Genomic DNA, 17,438 nt, shown 5'->3' on the forward strand with positions numbered 1-17,438 from the left:
CATAACTACTGTGGTGCTATAATCATAGAAGTTATAAATTGAAGATATCATTTGTTTAATTTAAATAGAAAATAACCAGTTATTTAAATGACAAAAGTATAAATAGTCTGATAAATCACTAATTTATAATGAGAAGCATTAAGATATTATTAATTATATTCCTACTATGCATCTTGATTGCAATTGGAATAGTTGTATATGAAATAAGAGAAGAGATAAGTAAAAGTGAAAGTGAAACTAGCAGCGAGGCGTATGATAGCACAGCAAATACTATAATAAAGCCATCTACCAGTGCTCAAAAAAACCTCGATCCATCCACACAACAGAACAAAAAACAAGCTACACCAATAGTAGCGCCTGGTGTTGTTACTATCAATCCACATCCTTATATGGTTAATAAACCCATTGATGATAAAGTGGTGCCGACAACATTAGCCACTTCTAAAGTAGGAGTATCCAATAGATGCACTTTAAACAGTACATCGTCATTGGGCAATGTTTCTACTAAAGAAAATCATGGTAATATTCACGATTTGGATTCTAAAAAATCAAAAGAGAAAACTCAATGTATCCAGTCCCCAGTAAATGTTGAGAAAGATGATTTGGCTAAAAAGGCAGCTGCACCTACAAAATCCACAGCCAGTGGAAGCAGATTGTATCCACGGTTAGAGGATGATATTAATGACGAAAGAGTTTCTATAGATTCTTCGCCAAAATATACAGAACCCACTACTGTTTATGCACATAAACCAACACAATTAAGTGCAGAGCCTGTTACTTCACATGCTGCATTAGGCTTGGATGGCCAGCAGACTACATCCCTATCTAGAGGAATAGATGCTGCCTCTAGTATAACTAAAGAAAAAGAAAAGGAGGAACAAAAAGACTCTAGCAGTTCACCAAAGTTAAAAAAAGAAAATGGCTTACAACAGACTGCTCGTATAAATGAGGAAGAAGAAGAAGAAGAAAAGAAAAAGAAAGAAGAGGAAGAAAAGCATCCAGAGTCTAATGCATCGCCATTTGAAATAATTGATCCTGTTAACGGGCCTGTGCCAGTTGATGAAGAAAAAGCAGTTGCAACCATCATTACGCCACCTGCTGCAGACCAGAGATCTAATTTTACATCAGGTATTTCTGCGGAAGAAGAGGGGTCTAATGCATCATCATTTGAAATAATTGATTCTAATGATGAATCTAGATCCATTGAGGAGATAAAAGCAGTTTCCACCACCACACCACCTGCTGCAGGCCAGAGCTCTGGTTCTACACCGGCTATTTTGGTGGAAGAAGAAGTAAAGAACGAAGAGCATTTAGAGGGTATAGAGAAATCATTTGAAATGATTGGTTCTAATCTAGATGGTGACACAGCAGAAGAAAAAGAACTGGTTGGTATGCTAAATGCTATTGCTAAATTAAACCCAGACTTACCAAAAGTAAACTATTCTAATGACACAGAAATTATTAATGCAATTATTAAGAACAAAGATGTGGTTGTAATTAAAAAACAAGACGATTTTTATATAAACAAATCTTTTCTACAAATCACACTATGGGAAGTGCTAAACAGCGTTGCTAATGGAGAGACATCACATCAGTATTTAATTACGAGCCATACAGAAACAACAGTTATTATTTCTTATCCTAAAGAAGTTCAGCAGAATCCAATCATAGAGCACGCTCTGCTAAGATATTATGGAAATCCATCAATAAGCATGTATTCTTTAACACTTGAAGGATTTGAATTTGCAGCAAATGCTTCTATTTTCAACAAATATAGTATTTTTGATAAAATAATCACACTTATACTCGCCGAAACCCGCATTTGCTCTAGTACATTAGCCCAATTAGGCGAGCGCTCAGATATAATCAGGTTGAATATTTGCAAGAACACAGTTATAGACTTTGATTCTAAGTTAGATCTAGGCACATCAAAAATATTTATTGTAGAAATAGATGGAATAGATGGAAAGTGCATAGATCCATTGTTAATTGGATTAGACGCAATGAATGGGATGAGTGAAATATCTATAAGCAACATTGACTTTATGAGCACGTCTTCACTTAACAATATAACAAAGCTGAGTGAAGTATTCAAATTTGTTCTCCAAAATATAGTTTTTGAAGGTTCGCCAGACTTCTCCTTTCTTAGAAAAATGGATAAACTTTCTATTTTAACTATGAATAATATTTTCTATTCGTATACAAATGAATTTAAAATAGAAGACTTGGATAGAATTAAGCAGAATCCAGAAGAATACTTAAGAATAACAGCCGAGCCAGAAGACTCTTCTGCACAGAAACAAATAGAATTAAACAAGTCAGACGATATAGTAAGAAAAAACAAAGCACTTGGTGAGTCTATTTCTCCTAAATTGGTTAATGTAGACAGCAAGTTATACAATGATTTAGGACTATGTAAATTAAAAAGCAAAGAAGATAATAATTTATATAACATTATGAATATTCAATTAGCACCTAAATCATTGGATGGTAAGCAAATGCCAACTAAATTTAGATTTAGCTTATTAAGAACCCGAATTAACGTGTGGCTCTCTTCTGGTGATTCAGAGATTCAAGATGTAATTGATTATCTTAAATGCATTGACTTTCCATTCACATGGGAAACAACTATAAAAGAAATCAATTTGATTAATCGCTTTATGATATCGAATGATTGTGGAATGATGGAAACGATTTCTGATAGGTTATTTAAGTATGCAGAGCACAATAAGATTAAGAAAATCACAGTTTCTTCCATATTTCCTTCCACTCCAATGGATATGTACAGAGTTGTTATGTTTAATAGCAAAATGCCTACTCTTAAAGAAATGACTCTATCTAAGATTAAACTAACACCAACTAAAACATCTGCCCAAAACGATGATGAGAAAAAAGCATTGGAATCTTACTGCACTTTTATTGAAAAAGATTCTTCTTATAAAGAACTTCATTTTGTAAAAAATGGAAATATTATGAAAATAGAGCAAAAACCAAAAAAATAGAGCAGTTAATATCAAACTATTTTATCAAAACACGGTATAAAACAGAAGTGTGTCTTTAGTCTGTATTATATAACTATAACAAATACCCAGCCATTTTAGATAAGCTACAGCTTAAAACATTATCATTATTAGATAATAGAAATAAATCGGCTATACACAAACACATCTAATATTTACATTTAGAATACACTGAGAGTATTATTTTTATTTAATGCCCTTTAAGAGATTTAGAAATTTGTTTCTGGGACTATAATTAGAAATAACATGGGCATATAGTTCTTTGAGTATTGTATTACGATTGTCTCTATGCGTTTTCTAATCGTCTATTTGTGTGAAAGCATGCTTAACTTTCTCATTTGACTCTCTGCTTTGTATTGAATTTAGACTTTCTAGTGAACTAGAATTAGCTATACTCTGTGTTTATAGACTAAATTATTATTTAAGATAGCAGTATGTTTATGCAAGAATCAAATGACTTGTATAATGTTATAATTATGCTTGTTGTTGTTTATAACAACTGTAATATACAAATAAATGATCAGTTCGAAAATGTTGATTTATTTATGAATATATTGCCATATGCGGTAGTATATTACACTAATTATAAATAATAACAGTTAATATTTATGGGTTTTTATTAATTCTTATGGTCTCTGGTTATATCATAATTTATTTTACTATTTCTACTGAAGTAACCTTTGCCTTTCCTAATTTACACTCCTGTAATCTATTACAGAACCGTAAAGCAGTGATTGTTTCATCAATGGATGACCCTGGGTCTACATTGATTATAAAAGCTGTCTTTGCACCCGAACCAAGTGTTGATTTTAGCATAGTGGTAAGCTTAGAGTTCCTGTACGGTATATGCGGAGTATTGTTTGATATTGCATATACTACATCACCCAGGGCGCTTAAGCTTTTATTTATTTCAACAGCCTCTTTCATTCGATCACCTTCTGCTAGAGAATGGTTCAGTCGCTCAGATCCTGCTAAGTCTACAATGCAAAGGCTCCCTTCAATATACTCTATTGCCCGATCTGTTTCTTTTCTTATGGCTATGTTTATGGTAAGTATTAGATGACTTCTACTGCTTCTCTGATTGCACTCAGTACTGCTTATTTTTCTACCACTTGACACATTCTTAAAAACCTTCTCAATCTCATCGACACCCATGCTCTCTACTGATTTAATCACCTTATCATTATACAATTCAACACCAGTGATCTTCACTTGATGCGTATACCCAAATCCTTCAAGCCTTTTTAATTCTTTACTTAAAACATCTGCACTCCTATATACAACACCCTTCTCTATGCAGGAATTACACTCGCACTCACTGCAGAATCCGCTTATGCCACTCCCTACTACAAATAATTTTTTACTGCATGATAGTTCAGACTTTCCCTCCATTGTATACGTCTTGCCACTGCCCGTGGGTCCATACGCCAATACACTCACATTATATCCCTGTGTAACTGAGTATACGAGATCCTCAATCTCTGAAAATACTTTTTTCTGTGTGGTGCCGGGTGAGAATACTCTATTACAATGACTAGTAAATGACTTATGCGGGAATTCTATCATTTCATCTGTGAATAATACTTTCTCAGTTGAATTAAATGGCTTTATTCTGGTAATAACCCGGATTGTCCCTTTCAGCTCTAATAAATTGTTCATCTGTGATTTTATCTTTTTCTCAGCCCATTCTTTATAATTTCTGTACTTCTCTTTTTCATTTCTTAATTCTTCTCTTAACTCCTCCACTTCCTTTGATATTTCTGTGTTCTCTTTGCATTTTTCAATTTCTGAATTTCTGGGTTCGGCTGTAGCTCTCGCCTTTAATGCTCTTATTTCTTCTTTGAGTGATTCTATTTCATTGTTTGTCTCTTTCTTTAGTATTTCTGAAATATTATTCTTTATGGCGTATTTTAGGTTGGACGTGTTCTCTTCCATATTTGAGAGAATGTTAGAGAGTCTGTCTGTGTTGATAAAGGCCATTAAGAATAAAAATAAAGAAGAATAAAAAACACAGGCGACGGGACTCGAACCCGCAATCTTCTGATCCGAAGTCAGACGCGTTACCATTACGCCACGCCTGTTAGTTATTTTTAACCCTTCCAAAAGAACATTATATACTGTGATCTGTAATAATTTAGATTATTACCTGTGCTGTATACTGTGTATAAATAATTGTTTGCCCATATTTGAATATTTAATATTATTTGGACTACTTCTGAATATAAGAACTCTTCTCTAATGTCACCAAGTAATATTTATTTGCTTGATTTTTCAGGTGGTAGTATGTGTGAATAACTTTATAATCATAGCATATAAAGTATTTTATAATGTGGTGTATTTTATGTGCATTATGTTTTAAGTACTGCACTGAATAAATATTTTTTACACATAGTAGTATAAATAATTTATTACTTCTTTAAACTTATAATAATAAAAAATATGTGTATATTATACACATTGTATAAATACTCCTATACGTGTATATTATTTATAATATAATGTGTTAATATTTTTGAAACATAAACATAATATAGTAAACATAGGTTACATAGTAATGAAAACACAGAAACCAGGACGTGTTTTAGAAAAAAGGATAAATCTGAAATGTGTTTATTGACATCATGATGCAAGATCAAGTTGACTCAGAGAGAAGCACAGAGAATATTTCTAGGAGTAGAACGCGCTTTACCATAAAGCAGATAATACGCGGGTCTAAAAGAATATTCACTGTAAGCGTACAGGGTGCCAAGGCAGTGGCAACACATGTTAAAAAAGCTGCCGTCAAAAGTAAAGAAATAGTGAGTGAAACCATTCCTAGAGGTGTCCGGTCAGCGACACGTCGGTCTGTAAGAACAGTCAAGAAAGGTGTTGTACTTGTGGCTAAGACAGTTTTACCGTGTGTGGGAAAGGATCATGCAGAGGATACAGAGTCAGAGGAGCTAGAAAACCTAGGAAATGTTACAGATATAGAAAGTACTGTAGACAAAGCACTGCCCATACCAAATACTCAGTCAAGAGAAGTAGTACTACTGGATACGATACATAGTAAAAAGGATAAGTCAGAAGACAGAATAGTTGGATTTGTGCCATCCACTTTTTTTCTTCCTGATCCTATTATATTGTGCATTAGGGATGTACACTCATTACAAGTAATTTACAACGCATGCAATGTACTTGTAAGTGTAGGTGGGTTAAACATTTCCCGGGCATTTGGAATATCTTACAGATTATATATGCTCGGCTTAATCCCAGCACATAATAATAGAACACCTCAGAACAAGACAATCCCCACTGAAATGAATTTAGGATTAATAGAGACAAACAGTCAAACAATAATCCTCAAGAGCAAGGAAATGACTAATTCACTTGGAAATACACAGAATTCTCCATTACAGAATACGGTTAAAAAGAACATTTTTAATGGTTTAAGTAGTAAATTAGATCTGTCCATTAAAGATAGTGCTGAATCAATTGAGAATGGTCATATTCTCTGTGAGCCAGAGAGCATTAGCACTAAAAAAACCATACAGCCAGAAGTGCCATTAACTAGAGAAGAAATTGATAGAAGACACAGAGCAATCCGTCAACAAAAAATGAAAAACAAAGAAAAGCCTCTTCTTTCAAAAAGCTCGCAAAGACATGCAAATAAATGTCTTAAGAAAGCGCAAAGACTAAGAAAAACCAATGACCAGAAATAAATCTAATTGAATAATTCTTATCCAGTATTAATTATAATATGATTTTAAGTTACTTCTTAGACTTAACTATTAGATGACTTTAACACTATTTAATTCACACTGTGCGTTTACACTCTGTATTATATAACTTCAGTGTCTCTGGGTTAAGATTCCGTCATGTTATGCTATTATTATTTAAATTATAATTTAATTTCAAGCTTGAATACTCATTTCAACTTCATAGTAGTTGGTTTCTTAGAGTAATATAACCCAAAATTCACTTTATATTGGTATAAACATTAAATATTCAGATGCTATGAAAATAAACCAATTATACTAGTCTTAGCATAGAATGATTAGCAGTACAAATACTTTTGGCGATTTAAATACTAATTATAGAGAACTATGGGATTGTATATAACTGCACAGAAACTAAAAGTGTATTACAAATGAGTAATTGTACCAAATAACCAAATTAAAATGTTTAATTAACTTTATTATTAATTATCTGATTGTTTTATGTCTATTTATGGTAATATTAATGGTTTTTAATTAATTTGTGTATTCTGGTGAAATATAAAAATATTTTATGCGTAAGATTATTATGATAAGAATGAAGAAAGCAGAAATAATTAGAATAGTACTATTGCTTTGTCTAATAGGATGTATTCAGTGCACTGAACAAGACAAGGAGTTTTGGAGCACTGCAAACACTTATGATGAGAAAAGTATAATGTACTTTGAGAAATTAGCAGAGAACACAAATGGAAATAAAGAAGTAAAGGTACTGGACATAGCCCAGTACAGCACAGAATTTATGAAAAAATTACAGAACCTAAAGCCAAATGCATACACACCACACCAGAACATATTTGTTACATCAAATGCACAAAGTAGAGATACTGTGGAAATAGGGCATAAAAGACTAGAGAAACTGATTCGTGCAATGCTTAAGATAAGAACCAAAACATTTCATTTTTACAACTTGAGTCTTAACAAAGATCCACAAGATGAGATAAAGTATTCACAGGAGGTTCTTTATACAAGCCTAAAGAGCTTAATATTGGATGAAAAAAATGAAATGCGGTTGAGTGATTTATATGCAGCAAGAAAGGAGTACAATTCTCGATTAGAAAGCATTAAAAAGGAATTAAAGAAAAAAATAGAAAATAAAAAAAAGAAACTCTTCCTGCGCAAGGAAGTTCTGAAAGGGTTTCTTCTAAAAAAACACAGTCAGAAAAATATAAATACAAAAAGATGGATCAGATTGAGCTTCATCCCAAAAAGCATCCGATTTTTGCGAAAACACTAGAAGAAGCAAGAGAACTGATTTTGAAAGAGCAACAAGAAAAAGAGAAAGTAAAGAAGATGGAAGAGAGGGCGCAGGCAACACTAAATGAGAGGCTTATTAAGTATAGCATAAAACAAGAACTAAAAACAATTCAGAAAAAAACACAGGAGACACCAAATATACTTTTTTGGATGCCATGTGGGCAGAACAAGAGTGTTATACAAAATAACTCCTTGCATCTATTAAAGAAAGAAAAATTCGCACATTTAATGCAAAAAACAAAAGACGCGCTAATGGATTGCATATTTAAAGAAACACATACTTTTAACTGTGTGCAGGCATCTAACTACACGCCAATAAGTATGAACACACGGAATGAGCTTATTCGACTACTCCAGAGGTTTGGGGTCAAACTAATGAAAGCCAACTCCCCAGGCAATGGAATACTCAAGCATGCAGAATTTGATTTACCTACGCAGAACCAGATGTACATGTGTGAGTTTAGCCGTTCTTTAAAGAATATATATGAGTGGGAAGATGCAATATTAGAAATTAACAGTGCCGTGATGAAGTTACCTATAACTAATTCAGGGGATACGTACAGTCTGATTGAAATAGAAGATATTCTATTGAATGACATGATTATATCATACAAAAAAATACGTAGTAACATTTCTAAAATGGCAGATATTATTAATAGTAGTAAATGGAAAAGCTATAGAACATATACTATGATCAGCATGGTAGAAAAGGCAAAGCAGTTAGAAGCAGAAATTAACTACAAATTATTCAAATGGATTGATTTCTTTATGTTTATGATAGAAAAAAACATAATATCAGAGTGCGCCAATTCAAAATCTATTCGGAATATTCTTTTAAAGTTGCTAGAAATGCATAATAATCAGCGCAATACCAGCGAGGTTTCTATGCAGCCAATACAGCCTTCAGATGAAGACTTTGATGTAAAGAGCGAAGAGTTATCTGAAATGCACGAATTTGAATGTGAATTAAAAAAAAGAACTGATGACTTAAACGTTGAATTTCAGGTAAAATATCCGAACTTTAATGCATCGCTTCTGACATGTGATGAAAACAGCATTCCTAAAAATGTAACTGTAAACTTAAATGATGTATTCAAGAAAATATTCCCAACAGTAGAAGTTCTTGCAAAATTACCAACTTCTCGGTCACAAGTTCCAGAAATCGCAGCTTATATGAAAATTCACAGGATAGAGTATGAAAGAAACTTTTTGCAAACTGAGTTTGTTTTCTGGGAGTGCTCGGCCAGTGCAATACATCTTATATGCAATATATTGGATGAATACTTTACTTCTGTGCAGTATATTAGACTAACCAACTGTGACATTACAAATGATGTTCAAAGGATGATTTCTATTCCCATTATGAGAAAAGTCAGAAGATTAAGCATTATAACAGGCATGGAAATGAAGGAAGCATATGATGCTATTAAGGATGCTTTGCCGGCACTAGAAATGCTTCAAATAGAGAAAGACCCCCAAGGCATAAACAGCGCCTTGCCAGCAGAATATAAACAGGATACTTTAGCAATTTTGGAAGCAAAAAAACAAATTCAGAGATGCTTAGATAAAAGCAAGGCAGACTATACGAATATTTACGAAAACAGAGGGGTCTATTGGGATATAAATAATTCAAATGATATTACTCCGGATCTAAGCCAGAATAGATTCGAAGAATCCGGGGGTTTACTGCCTATTTTATCATCTGAAATATACATGGTTATTATGAAGCTGTTTAAGGAGTATCCAAACATGTTAAGCAAAACTGATTTTATAAGTCTTTTCGGGTTAATAGCAAGATTGGCAAATAATAGACACAATATATATTATGAAAATATAATGAAAAAAGATCAAGCTTTCTATAAAATTGATACAATCAGAAATTATCTATGTGATCTGGAGAAATTATGCAAAAAAATAGAGAAAGATAACTACACAATTATTGAAACCATTGATATAGAAGCCATAAAAAAATTAAAATCAGATGTATTAAATTATATAAAAAGTGATATAAAGTACCATATAATTAAGTATAGTGATCTAGACAGTATATCCGAAAATCCTGAAATTAATATTACAGATGGTATAGACTGCGCTGGGCACTTGCAGATACATATGGATGCACTGCCGGAGAATTATGAAAAAAGCGAAAATAAGAATCTGTATTCATCATTGGAAAATATACAGAAGTGGCTAGAAATACTAAAACAGAAAAGACAGAATGTTTTTAAGCTTAACAAATATGCAACAATGATGTATTATAAGGTTAAAAAAATGCATATTGGCATAAAATCATATATAACGAAGCATAAAAACAGTCATTTAGGCGTTTCATTAAACGGTTCTACCGATAAAAGAAATATAATTGGGCACAATCAAATGCATTTCCTTTTGAAATGCCACATACCGCGCTTAAAAGAATTCAATAGAGAACTGAGTTCCATGTTAACGGATTGGCAGATGATAGAATATATGGAAATGTATACAAAGGATGTAGAAACAAAAAATCAGCAGAAAACTTATGAAAAAACTCCCAGACAAAAAGAACTATCACCCAAACACAACTCAAAGAGCAACGATTTAGAGGGACATTCCAGTGGTGTATCAAGCACTAGTGGGCAGACAACAGATAATAAGAATGACTTACTTGAGAAAAATTCATCAACCATCAGAATAGACAATTTCCTTCTAGAGTTTATGTTTCCGAGTGAGAATGATTTGTGCACAGAATTTTTATACAGTTTGCATCATACTTTGATGAGCTTGGTTCCTACGCATTGTAGAAACTTTACAGTGGCATTGGGAATAAGGGAGGTCTGTGATAAAGAAAACTACAAAGTGTATTTGCAGAAACTCACTGAGTTCTATGAGGCAAAATCAAAGAAAGGCATAATAGACTATCTGAAATATGTGAAGATAATTGTGCAGGCAATTAATTTGGAAGTAAGTTATGAAGTAGTAATGGAAGATTTAAGCAAACTTACTAGAGTGCCTTATACTATGCTAGACATACCAAAATTTTACTTTACTGGCCTCTCAAATGTCGTTGATCAGAGCAGTATAATTCCCAGGATGGTTATTAGTAATAGTACACTCAGAAGGTATTTATACGGCAGGTTAATGGCAGGAGAGCTAGAAACGTACAAGAACTACACAGAAAATCCTACTTTAAGACAGATGTACACTAGGCTAATGGCACTAAACCAAGTAAAGTCCCCACTGCAGATTGTTGAATTAGATTGTATAGAAGATTCCTACAATTGCCCGATTTGCCAGTCTTCTTCTCTTATAAAAGAAAATATAGAAATAAGCAAAACACACGCAGAGAATCTAAAAAAAGTCCTTTTAAAACTAGAAAAATACAAGCCAAGCATGAATTCCCGATCTAAGGAAGAAATAAGTCTTCACGAAAAGATCAGAATAGCCGAAGAATATGCTGCATTTGCCATAGACACACAGAATTTACTAGCCAGCCTTTCAACAGCCGACATAGAAAAAATACTAAATTTAGCCATGGATATATACAAAATGCCAGAAAATAAATTGATAAATAAGTTCAATTTAGAAATAAATGGCGAACACCCATTCAAAAAAAACACACGTCAACATCTAAGTGAAATAAAAAAAAGTCGTATTCTTGCCAGAAAAGAAAATATCACAAAAAAACTACTGAACCACATTAATCTAACAGAGAAAAACAGACGAAAGTTAGAGAAATTAGAGATAGATGATATGTGGGAGGTTGCGTGGTTCTTATCTGACATACTTGATGATAATTATATAGAGAGCTGGAAGAACTATACGCCGAACAATTAAACTATATTATCAGAGAGGCTGCAATGCTTAACACAAGAAAGGTTTTAGATATGCCAGAGCTAAATAGACAGTTGCCTAATATTGAGTGCTGGATAGGAGAATTGTGTGATGTAGGAAGCGATCTTGCCTTCTATGCAGGAAAGAAACTCTTGAATTATATAAAGGAACACTCAGCAGAATATCCAAAAACTGCAGAAGAACAAAATCAGCTATTTACTTCTGTGTTTATTACACCACTGAATTCTGTCATGGAGGATGTTTTCAAAGAAAGAAATGAAAAAAAATTACTGAAATTGCCTAATGACACTACAGAGAAAGCCAAAATAATTATGACAAATTTGTATATTGACTGGATAAGCAATATACAATCTGGGAAATACACAGATGAGGAAAGAAATACAGATAGGTGCATATTTGATAGTGTGAAAGAGGTATACCCAGCCACAATAGCTGCAGTTATTACATGGATGGAGAGTCAAGTGTTCAGCCCAGCTTTCAGATTGGCTGATGTGAACAAGCTAGATATTCTTGATATAAAAGAGTTAGATGACAAAATGAACGATACTAAAAGCAACATATTCAATATGTTTACAGATGATTCATACGAGATAGCAAAGAAACTAAACTATCCATTTGAGCTATTACTGCCTAGAGTAAAGAAAGCTGAACTTATGCCGAAAATAATACCCAGCAGGAAAGCCAAATCGAATGAAATATTCTATAAAATCCAAAAACTCGATATAATTATTGAGTCCAGAAGAGAATATTCTAAGAATCAGAGCAATGAATTGGAATCTAACATTAATCAACACAGCAATATTGATGGCATAAACAATACAGAGTTCCAGGTAAACACAGCAGATATCGTGCCCATGGTATTCCAAGATGATAGTGTTTTGTTATTACCTATACCAGAAACAGAGCAATTTGTTGAGGAAAATACTCCAATCAGTCCAGTTGAACACCATTCAGATAATGATGTAGGCGATCATTGGGATAATTCAAGAAATCAGCCCATGGGTTCATCCCAGTTAGATACTGCTGATGTTTTAGATACGAAATTGCCAGGCTGGGATATAAAACTAGAATGGAAAACCTATATTGACAAACTTTCAATTGACTATACAATCCGAAACTATTTTAAAATTCTAATGAATCCGACACGAACGGTATTCTATAAAAGCAATTACTTTGCGTGGGTATTCCTAGAAGAAAAAGATATACTTAGCCAGTTTGCAATAGTTACTAAGGACCTTGAAGAAGACTATGCCGAATTAATCAAAAGGATTGTTGTTCTGATTAAAAAAATTCAAATAGAGCAGATGGTGCTTAAACACAATCAATGCGCAATTGAAATGCTTTATTCTGATTTTTTTACTTTGATTAATAGAAACGAGATAAAAGCCCTTGCTAAGCGTATCTTAAATAACTATGAGTATATAAAAGCTGTGGATCAGAAGATTATAACTAATTTAAATAATGTATCTGCAGCACTAAGGGAATATAATAGGCTAGTGAAAGATAAAACTCTGAAAGAAAGGCAGTTAATAAATATATATGAGGAAAAAATGGCACGCACACTGGCATCTGTATTAAAAGAAGCTAGCATAGATGCCTGGAATCAGACCAAAGAGATCGCTAAAAACCAAACAAAGAAACCAAGCACGCAGAATGAAAAAGAGCTCTTTTTATAGCATGAAGAATAAAACATATGATGCATATAAAGAACATATAAAGAGAAATCCTCCTGCTGATTGGGTTGAGGGGTGCAGTCGGGATGTTTATGCGATACTTCAGAATGTATTGCATGGAAAAGTAGCATATAATGGATTAAGTGCTAGATCTGGTCTAAGAAGTAGCGAAACAAAAAAGAACAAAAACCGCCAAAAAGAAAATTGCTTGTAATTATGCCGTGTGGGCATCTTCTATGCTATGTTTGTGCTACACATCATCAGAATACACAGCATCTAGGCAGAAACAGAAGTCTAAATCTGGATGATGCAAGGTATGAATATCCATTGACCAACCACATCACATGTATTCTTTGCAGACAAAAGACTAAGTCATATGAGTATACCACGATACTTGAGGACGACTATGATTTGGCTGTGGAGAGTGGCCAGAAGTATACTCTGTGGAATGCACTGTTCAGATATGTTGGGCATATTCCTTTAAACATAATAGATAAAGATAGCACTCTTGTAATGTCTAATGTATACAAAAAGGATGCCTTGGATAGAAAGCTTGTATACATAGATGGAAGGCAGTTCTCAAAAGGCTGTGAGCGTACAAATCTATTCACAGAGCGCTGGGAGGATATAATGGAATTAGAGAAGAAAAAGAACCCCGAGAATATATCTTCAAATCCAGGAAGTAGTAGTAACAACTTAAGAATAGTAGATTATAATGAAGCAAATGCGACAATAGATGATAATGGTAGAATATTAGCAATAAGAGATAGCACTGGGCCTGACACAACAATAACAAATGTTGTTGGTAATCCGCTGGTGCAGGACTATGATTATAAAAAAGAAAAATGCAATTGCATAAAGCAGCTAACAGCAAATTGTGAATGCAACAGTTCTTTGTTCCAGTATTACGACAGTATAATTTATAATACAACTCCCGTGTATGAGTTCTACTTGTATAACAGAATGCAAGTGGGAGTGGCACGAGAGGGTGAGTTATACTATCCTTGGAAAATATCCACTGAGAATAGTCAAGCCCGTATGGCAAAACTACTAGCGCTGTTTGATAGTTCGCTGGAAGAAAGGCAAGAAGTTCCTCTACGCATCAATAATGATTTAAATGTATCAGATAGGTTTATTCAGGAAATACTCTCAGAAGAGGCCAACCATAGAGAGACTACACAATTCCTTATAGAAATACCAACATACAGTAATATTCCACCAGTAGTTATTAAACCAGCTAAAATGAGCAAAATCCAAAACTTGAATTGCAGTGCCGACACATCCGATCATTATATAACCCCGCCAGTGGTAGACACAGAAAGAAAAGAAATAATGGTTCCCGGCGTGATAATGCACATAGCAAGAAAAAATTATCATATAAATCCAAGAAACACATCCGAAAACAACTTAGATGATGAAGAATATACGTATAATGATATAAGCAGTTTTTGTGACTCTGATTACAAAGAAGAAAAAGAAGCAGAGGAGGCCGCCTACCGAGAAAAACAGAATGAAGTATATAGCGAACTGTTGATAGAAGATCCTAGCACAGATGAGTTAATAGGCCCAGATAAAGAGATAGAACTGTACACAAAACTACTAGAATCTAAGCAAAGCAAAATAATTGCAGATGAACTAAATAGTTACAGCTCCTTAGGAGTATTAGAGAATTCTAAGCTTTATAGTGAGTATTTGGAGACTTTAAAAAAAATAGACAAAATTAAAGCAATAGAGTCACCTTCTATGCACGATGAAGTGAAGACTCTTATAAATAGCATTTTAATAATAGCGGTAGATCTACTAACAAAGGGTAGAAGGATAAACTATCTGGTGGATGATCCAACTATCTTTGATGTGAATCATGCTATATATATATCTAATTCTGATAACTCAGAAAAGGATCCGAATACAGTATACATGCATAATGTGACAATGTTGAATATTATGCTTAAATCTATAAAAAGAAAGAATTTAGAAATTTTATACCAACCAATACTAGAAATATCTTACATAGAGCTAGATTCAGAAATAGAAAGCGCACTTATAAAAGAGGGTTTGGAATTAAAAGAATACAGAAAAGAATATAAAAAAGAATATAAAGAATATATTAACAAACAGAAAAATCATGAACTATATACAGAAATACTGCCGGCGCTTAAAAATGATATTCTAAAGAGCATGAAAACTTCAGAAAATTCAGAAAATTCAATAGGCCTTTTCCAGGTAGAAAATATTTTTCAATATAGCGATGATGAAAGCATAAAGAATAACACTAATTTAGTGGATAACTATATTTGTCGTATAGAGAAGCGTGTAGAGTCTCAAGAAGATACTAACGTTTTTTCTATAAAGAATGAATATACCAAGAAGATAAGCAATGCGTTATCTAGATTTTATAATTCTAATAGAGTGCGTGTTTGTAATAAAAACGAAGCATGCGTATTTTATGGAGCTAGTTCGGATTGGATTCTGTCTTTGTTTGATAATCTATTCTTTTATGCATATGATGACCAAACCGCAGAAATCTCTCAGGCATCTATATCAAATCCAGAATTTAATATAATAATGCAGGCACTGGCATCCACATCAAATCCAGAAGTTAATACAATAATGCAGGCACTGGCATCTACATCAGATTCAGAAAATAGATCTGATTTTATAAAAAGAAATCAGTCATATCTATTTAGCTTTTTTAATAAATTGATGAATGAAAAGGAAAAAAAGAAAGAAACCTTATTAGAGGAAACAGAAACTGAACTTAAAAGAATGAACATAAATGTGCAGCCTTTAAATCCAGATATCGTCTTAGTAACTGAGTACATAAAAAAATGGAGAACAAAATTTAATAAGCATAATATGTATACAAGAATAGAAAAACTTGTTTTATTAGCGCAGTTAAGAATTTTTATGTTGACACATATCCAGAAAGATATACAAAACTTCTCTCACAACCTTAAAGTGGCTTCTGGCTTGTTTAAAAACAAGAGTGCAATTAAAAAATGTTTAAAAAAGTTTAATACTATTTTTAATCAATTAGAAGCCGGATATAATTATTCTCAAAAGGAATTAGATGACTTTTCAGATAAATATAAGAAAGCAATAGAAACTCTTACAGAACAATCATTGATTTTTAAAGAGTTTATATCACAAAAAGGCGAAGAGCTAGGCCCATATGCGGGAATAAAGAGTCTAAAAAAGTTGGAATCTATACTAAGAACAATAAAGACGTCTATAAATTCTTGCTTAAACGCTAATAGATTAAAAATGGAGAAAAATACACCAAAATACGTTATAAACCAAGTAAGGAAGCATTTACAAGAAACACAAATTATACGAAACGCTAGTATAAAGGACTTGCTATCTCAAGAAGTAGAAGAGAATCCTATAACAGATTCATCCTCAGATAACACAAGTTCTTAAATAAGTTTCTTAGAAATTTATATAAGAAAAGAAATACTAGAATTGCCAACTACACCATAAACATTTAATTGTTAATAATTACAGGAATATCCTATAATTTTACAATTACTGCTAATACTGTACTAAAATATGGGTTTATACTTATTATATGTACGTGTTAGTATACTAAATATTATTCTAATGTGGTATTTACAGTAAATATTACTGAAAGTTTAAATATTGAAAATAATTCATATATGAATTAATACCGATTTAATAAAATCAGACAATTAAAGAATCTCTAGCAATCCACTGGATATAATTTTATATTCACAGGGTTATTTTTAGAATATTATTATTTCCAAATTTTATTTTTAAAGTATTTCTGAGTATTAGTAAATAATTTATTCTTTACATATTTTTATAATAATATAGAAGATAAATGTACAAAAAGCAATACTTATTTCTGTAATTATTTTATAAATATAGAAAAAACTTAGAAAGTA

General features: G+C 32.6%; 7 protein-coding genes and 1 non-coding gene across 8 annotated transcripts; 6 read left to right on the forward strand and 2 right to left on the reverse strand.

The window, feature by feature from the left end:
• Window positions 1–128: 128 nt before the first annotated feature.
• On the forward strand, window positions 129–3,153 carry NEPG_02156 (uncharacterized protein; the record flags this gene model as incomplete). Its single annotated transcript, XM_013204529.1, has 1 exon — window positions 129–3,153. The coding sequence occupies one exon, from the start codon at window positions 129–131 to the stop codon at window positions 3,000–3,002; it is 2,874 nt and encodes a 957-aa protein (XP_013059983.1). The 3' UTR covers window positions 3,003–3,153.
• A 477-nt stretch (window positions 3,154–3,630) lies between these two features.
• NEPG_02157 (uncharacterized protein) lies at window positions 3,631–5,000 on the reverse strand (the record flags this gene model as incomplete). The annotated part of the gene is made up of 1 exon (XM_013204530.1): window positions 3,631–5,000. One exon carries the CDS (start codon window positions 4,998–5,000, stop codon window positions 3,672–3,674), a length of 1,329 nt encoding a protein of 442 aa, XP_013059984.1. The 3' UTR covers window positions 3,631–3,671.
• A 29-nt stretch (window positions 5,001–5,029) lies between these two features.
• NEPG_02724 lies at window positions 5,030–5,101 on the reverse strand. The gene has a single exon. It is a non-coding gene; the product is annotated as a tRNA-Arg (tRNA).
• Window positions 5,102–5,641: 540 nt separating this feature from the next.
• NEPG_02158 (uncharacterized protein) lies at window positions 5,642–6,718 on the forward strand (the record flags this gene model as incomplete). Its single annotated transcript, XM_013204531.1, has 1 exon — window positions 5,642–6,718. The coding sequence occupies one exon, from the start codon at window positions 5,642–5,644 to the stop codon at window positions 6,716–6,718; it is 1,077 nt and encodes a 358-aa protein (XP_013059985.1).
• A 592-nt stretch (window positions 6,719–7,310) lies between these two features.
• Window positions 7,311–8,009, forward strand: NEPG_02159 (uncharacterized protein; the record flags this gene model as incomplete). The annotated part of the gene is made up of 1 exon (XM_013204532.1): window positions 7,311–8,009. The coding sequence occupies one exon, from the start codon at window positions 7,311–7,313 to the stop codon at window positions 8,007–8,009; it is 699 nt and encodes a 232-aa protein (XP_013059986.1).
• Window positions 7,955–11,842, forward strand: NEPG_02160 (uncharacterized protein; the record flags this gene model as incomplete). The annotated part of the gene is made up of 1 exon (XM_013204533.1): window positions 7,955–11,842. The coding sequence occupies one exon, from the start codon at window positions 7,955–7,957 to the stop codon at window positions 11,840–11,842; it is 3,888 nt and encodes a 1,295-aa protein (XP_013059987.1).
• A 23-nt stretch (window positions 11,843–11,865) lies between these two features.
• Window positions 11,866–13,536, forward strand: NEPG_02161 (uncharacterized protein; the record flags this gene model as incomplete). Its single annotated transcript, XM_013204534.1, has 1 exon — window positions 11,866–13,536. The coding sequence occupies one exon, from the start codon at window positions 11,866–11,868 to the stop codon at window positions 13,534–13,536; it is 1,671 nt and encodes a 556-aa protein (XP_013059988.1).
• A 213-nt stretch (window positions 13,537–13,749) lies between these two features.
• Window positions 13,750–17,059, forward strand: NEPG_02162 (uncharacterized protein; the record flags this gene model as incomplete). The annotated part of the gene is made up of 1 exon (XM_013204535.1): window positions 13,750–17,059. The coding sequence occupies one exon, from the start codon at window positions 13,750–13,752 to the stop codon at window positions 16,951–16,953; it is 3,204 nt and encodes a 1,067-aa protein (XP_013059989.1). The 3' UTR covers window positions 16,954–17,059.
• Between the last annotated feature and the right edge of the window lie 379 nt (window positions 17,060–17,438).

Source organism: Nematocida parisii (genome assembly GCF_000250985.1).
Source record: "Nematocida parisii ERTm1 unplaced genomic scaffold supercont1.5, whole genome shotgun sequence".
NCBI lineage: Eukaryota > Fungi > Microsporidia > Nematocida > Nematocida parisii.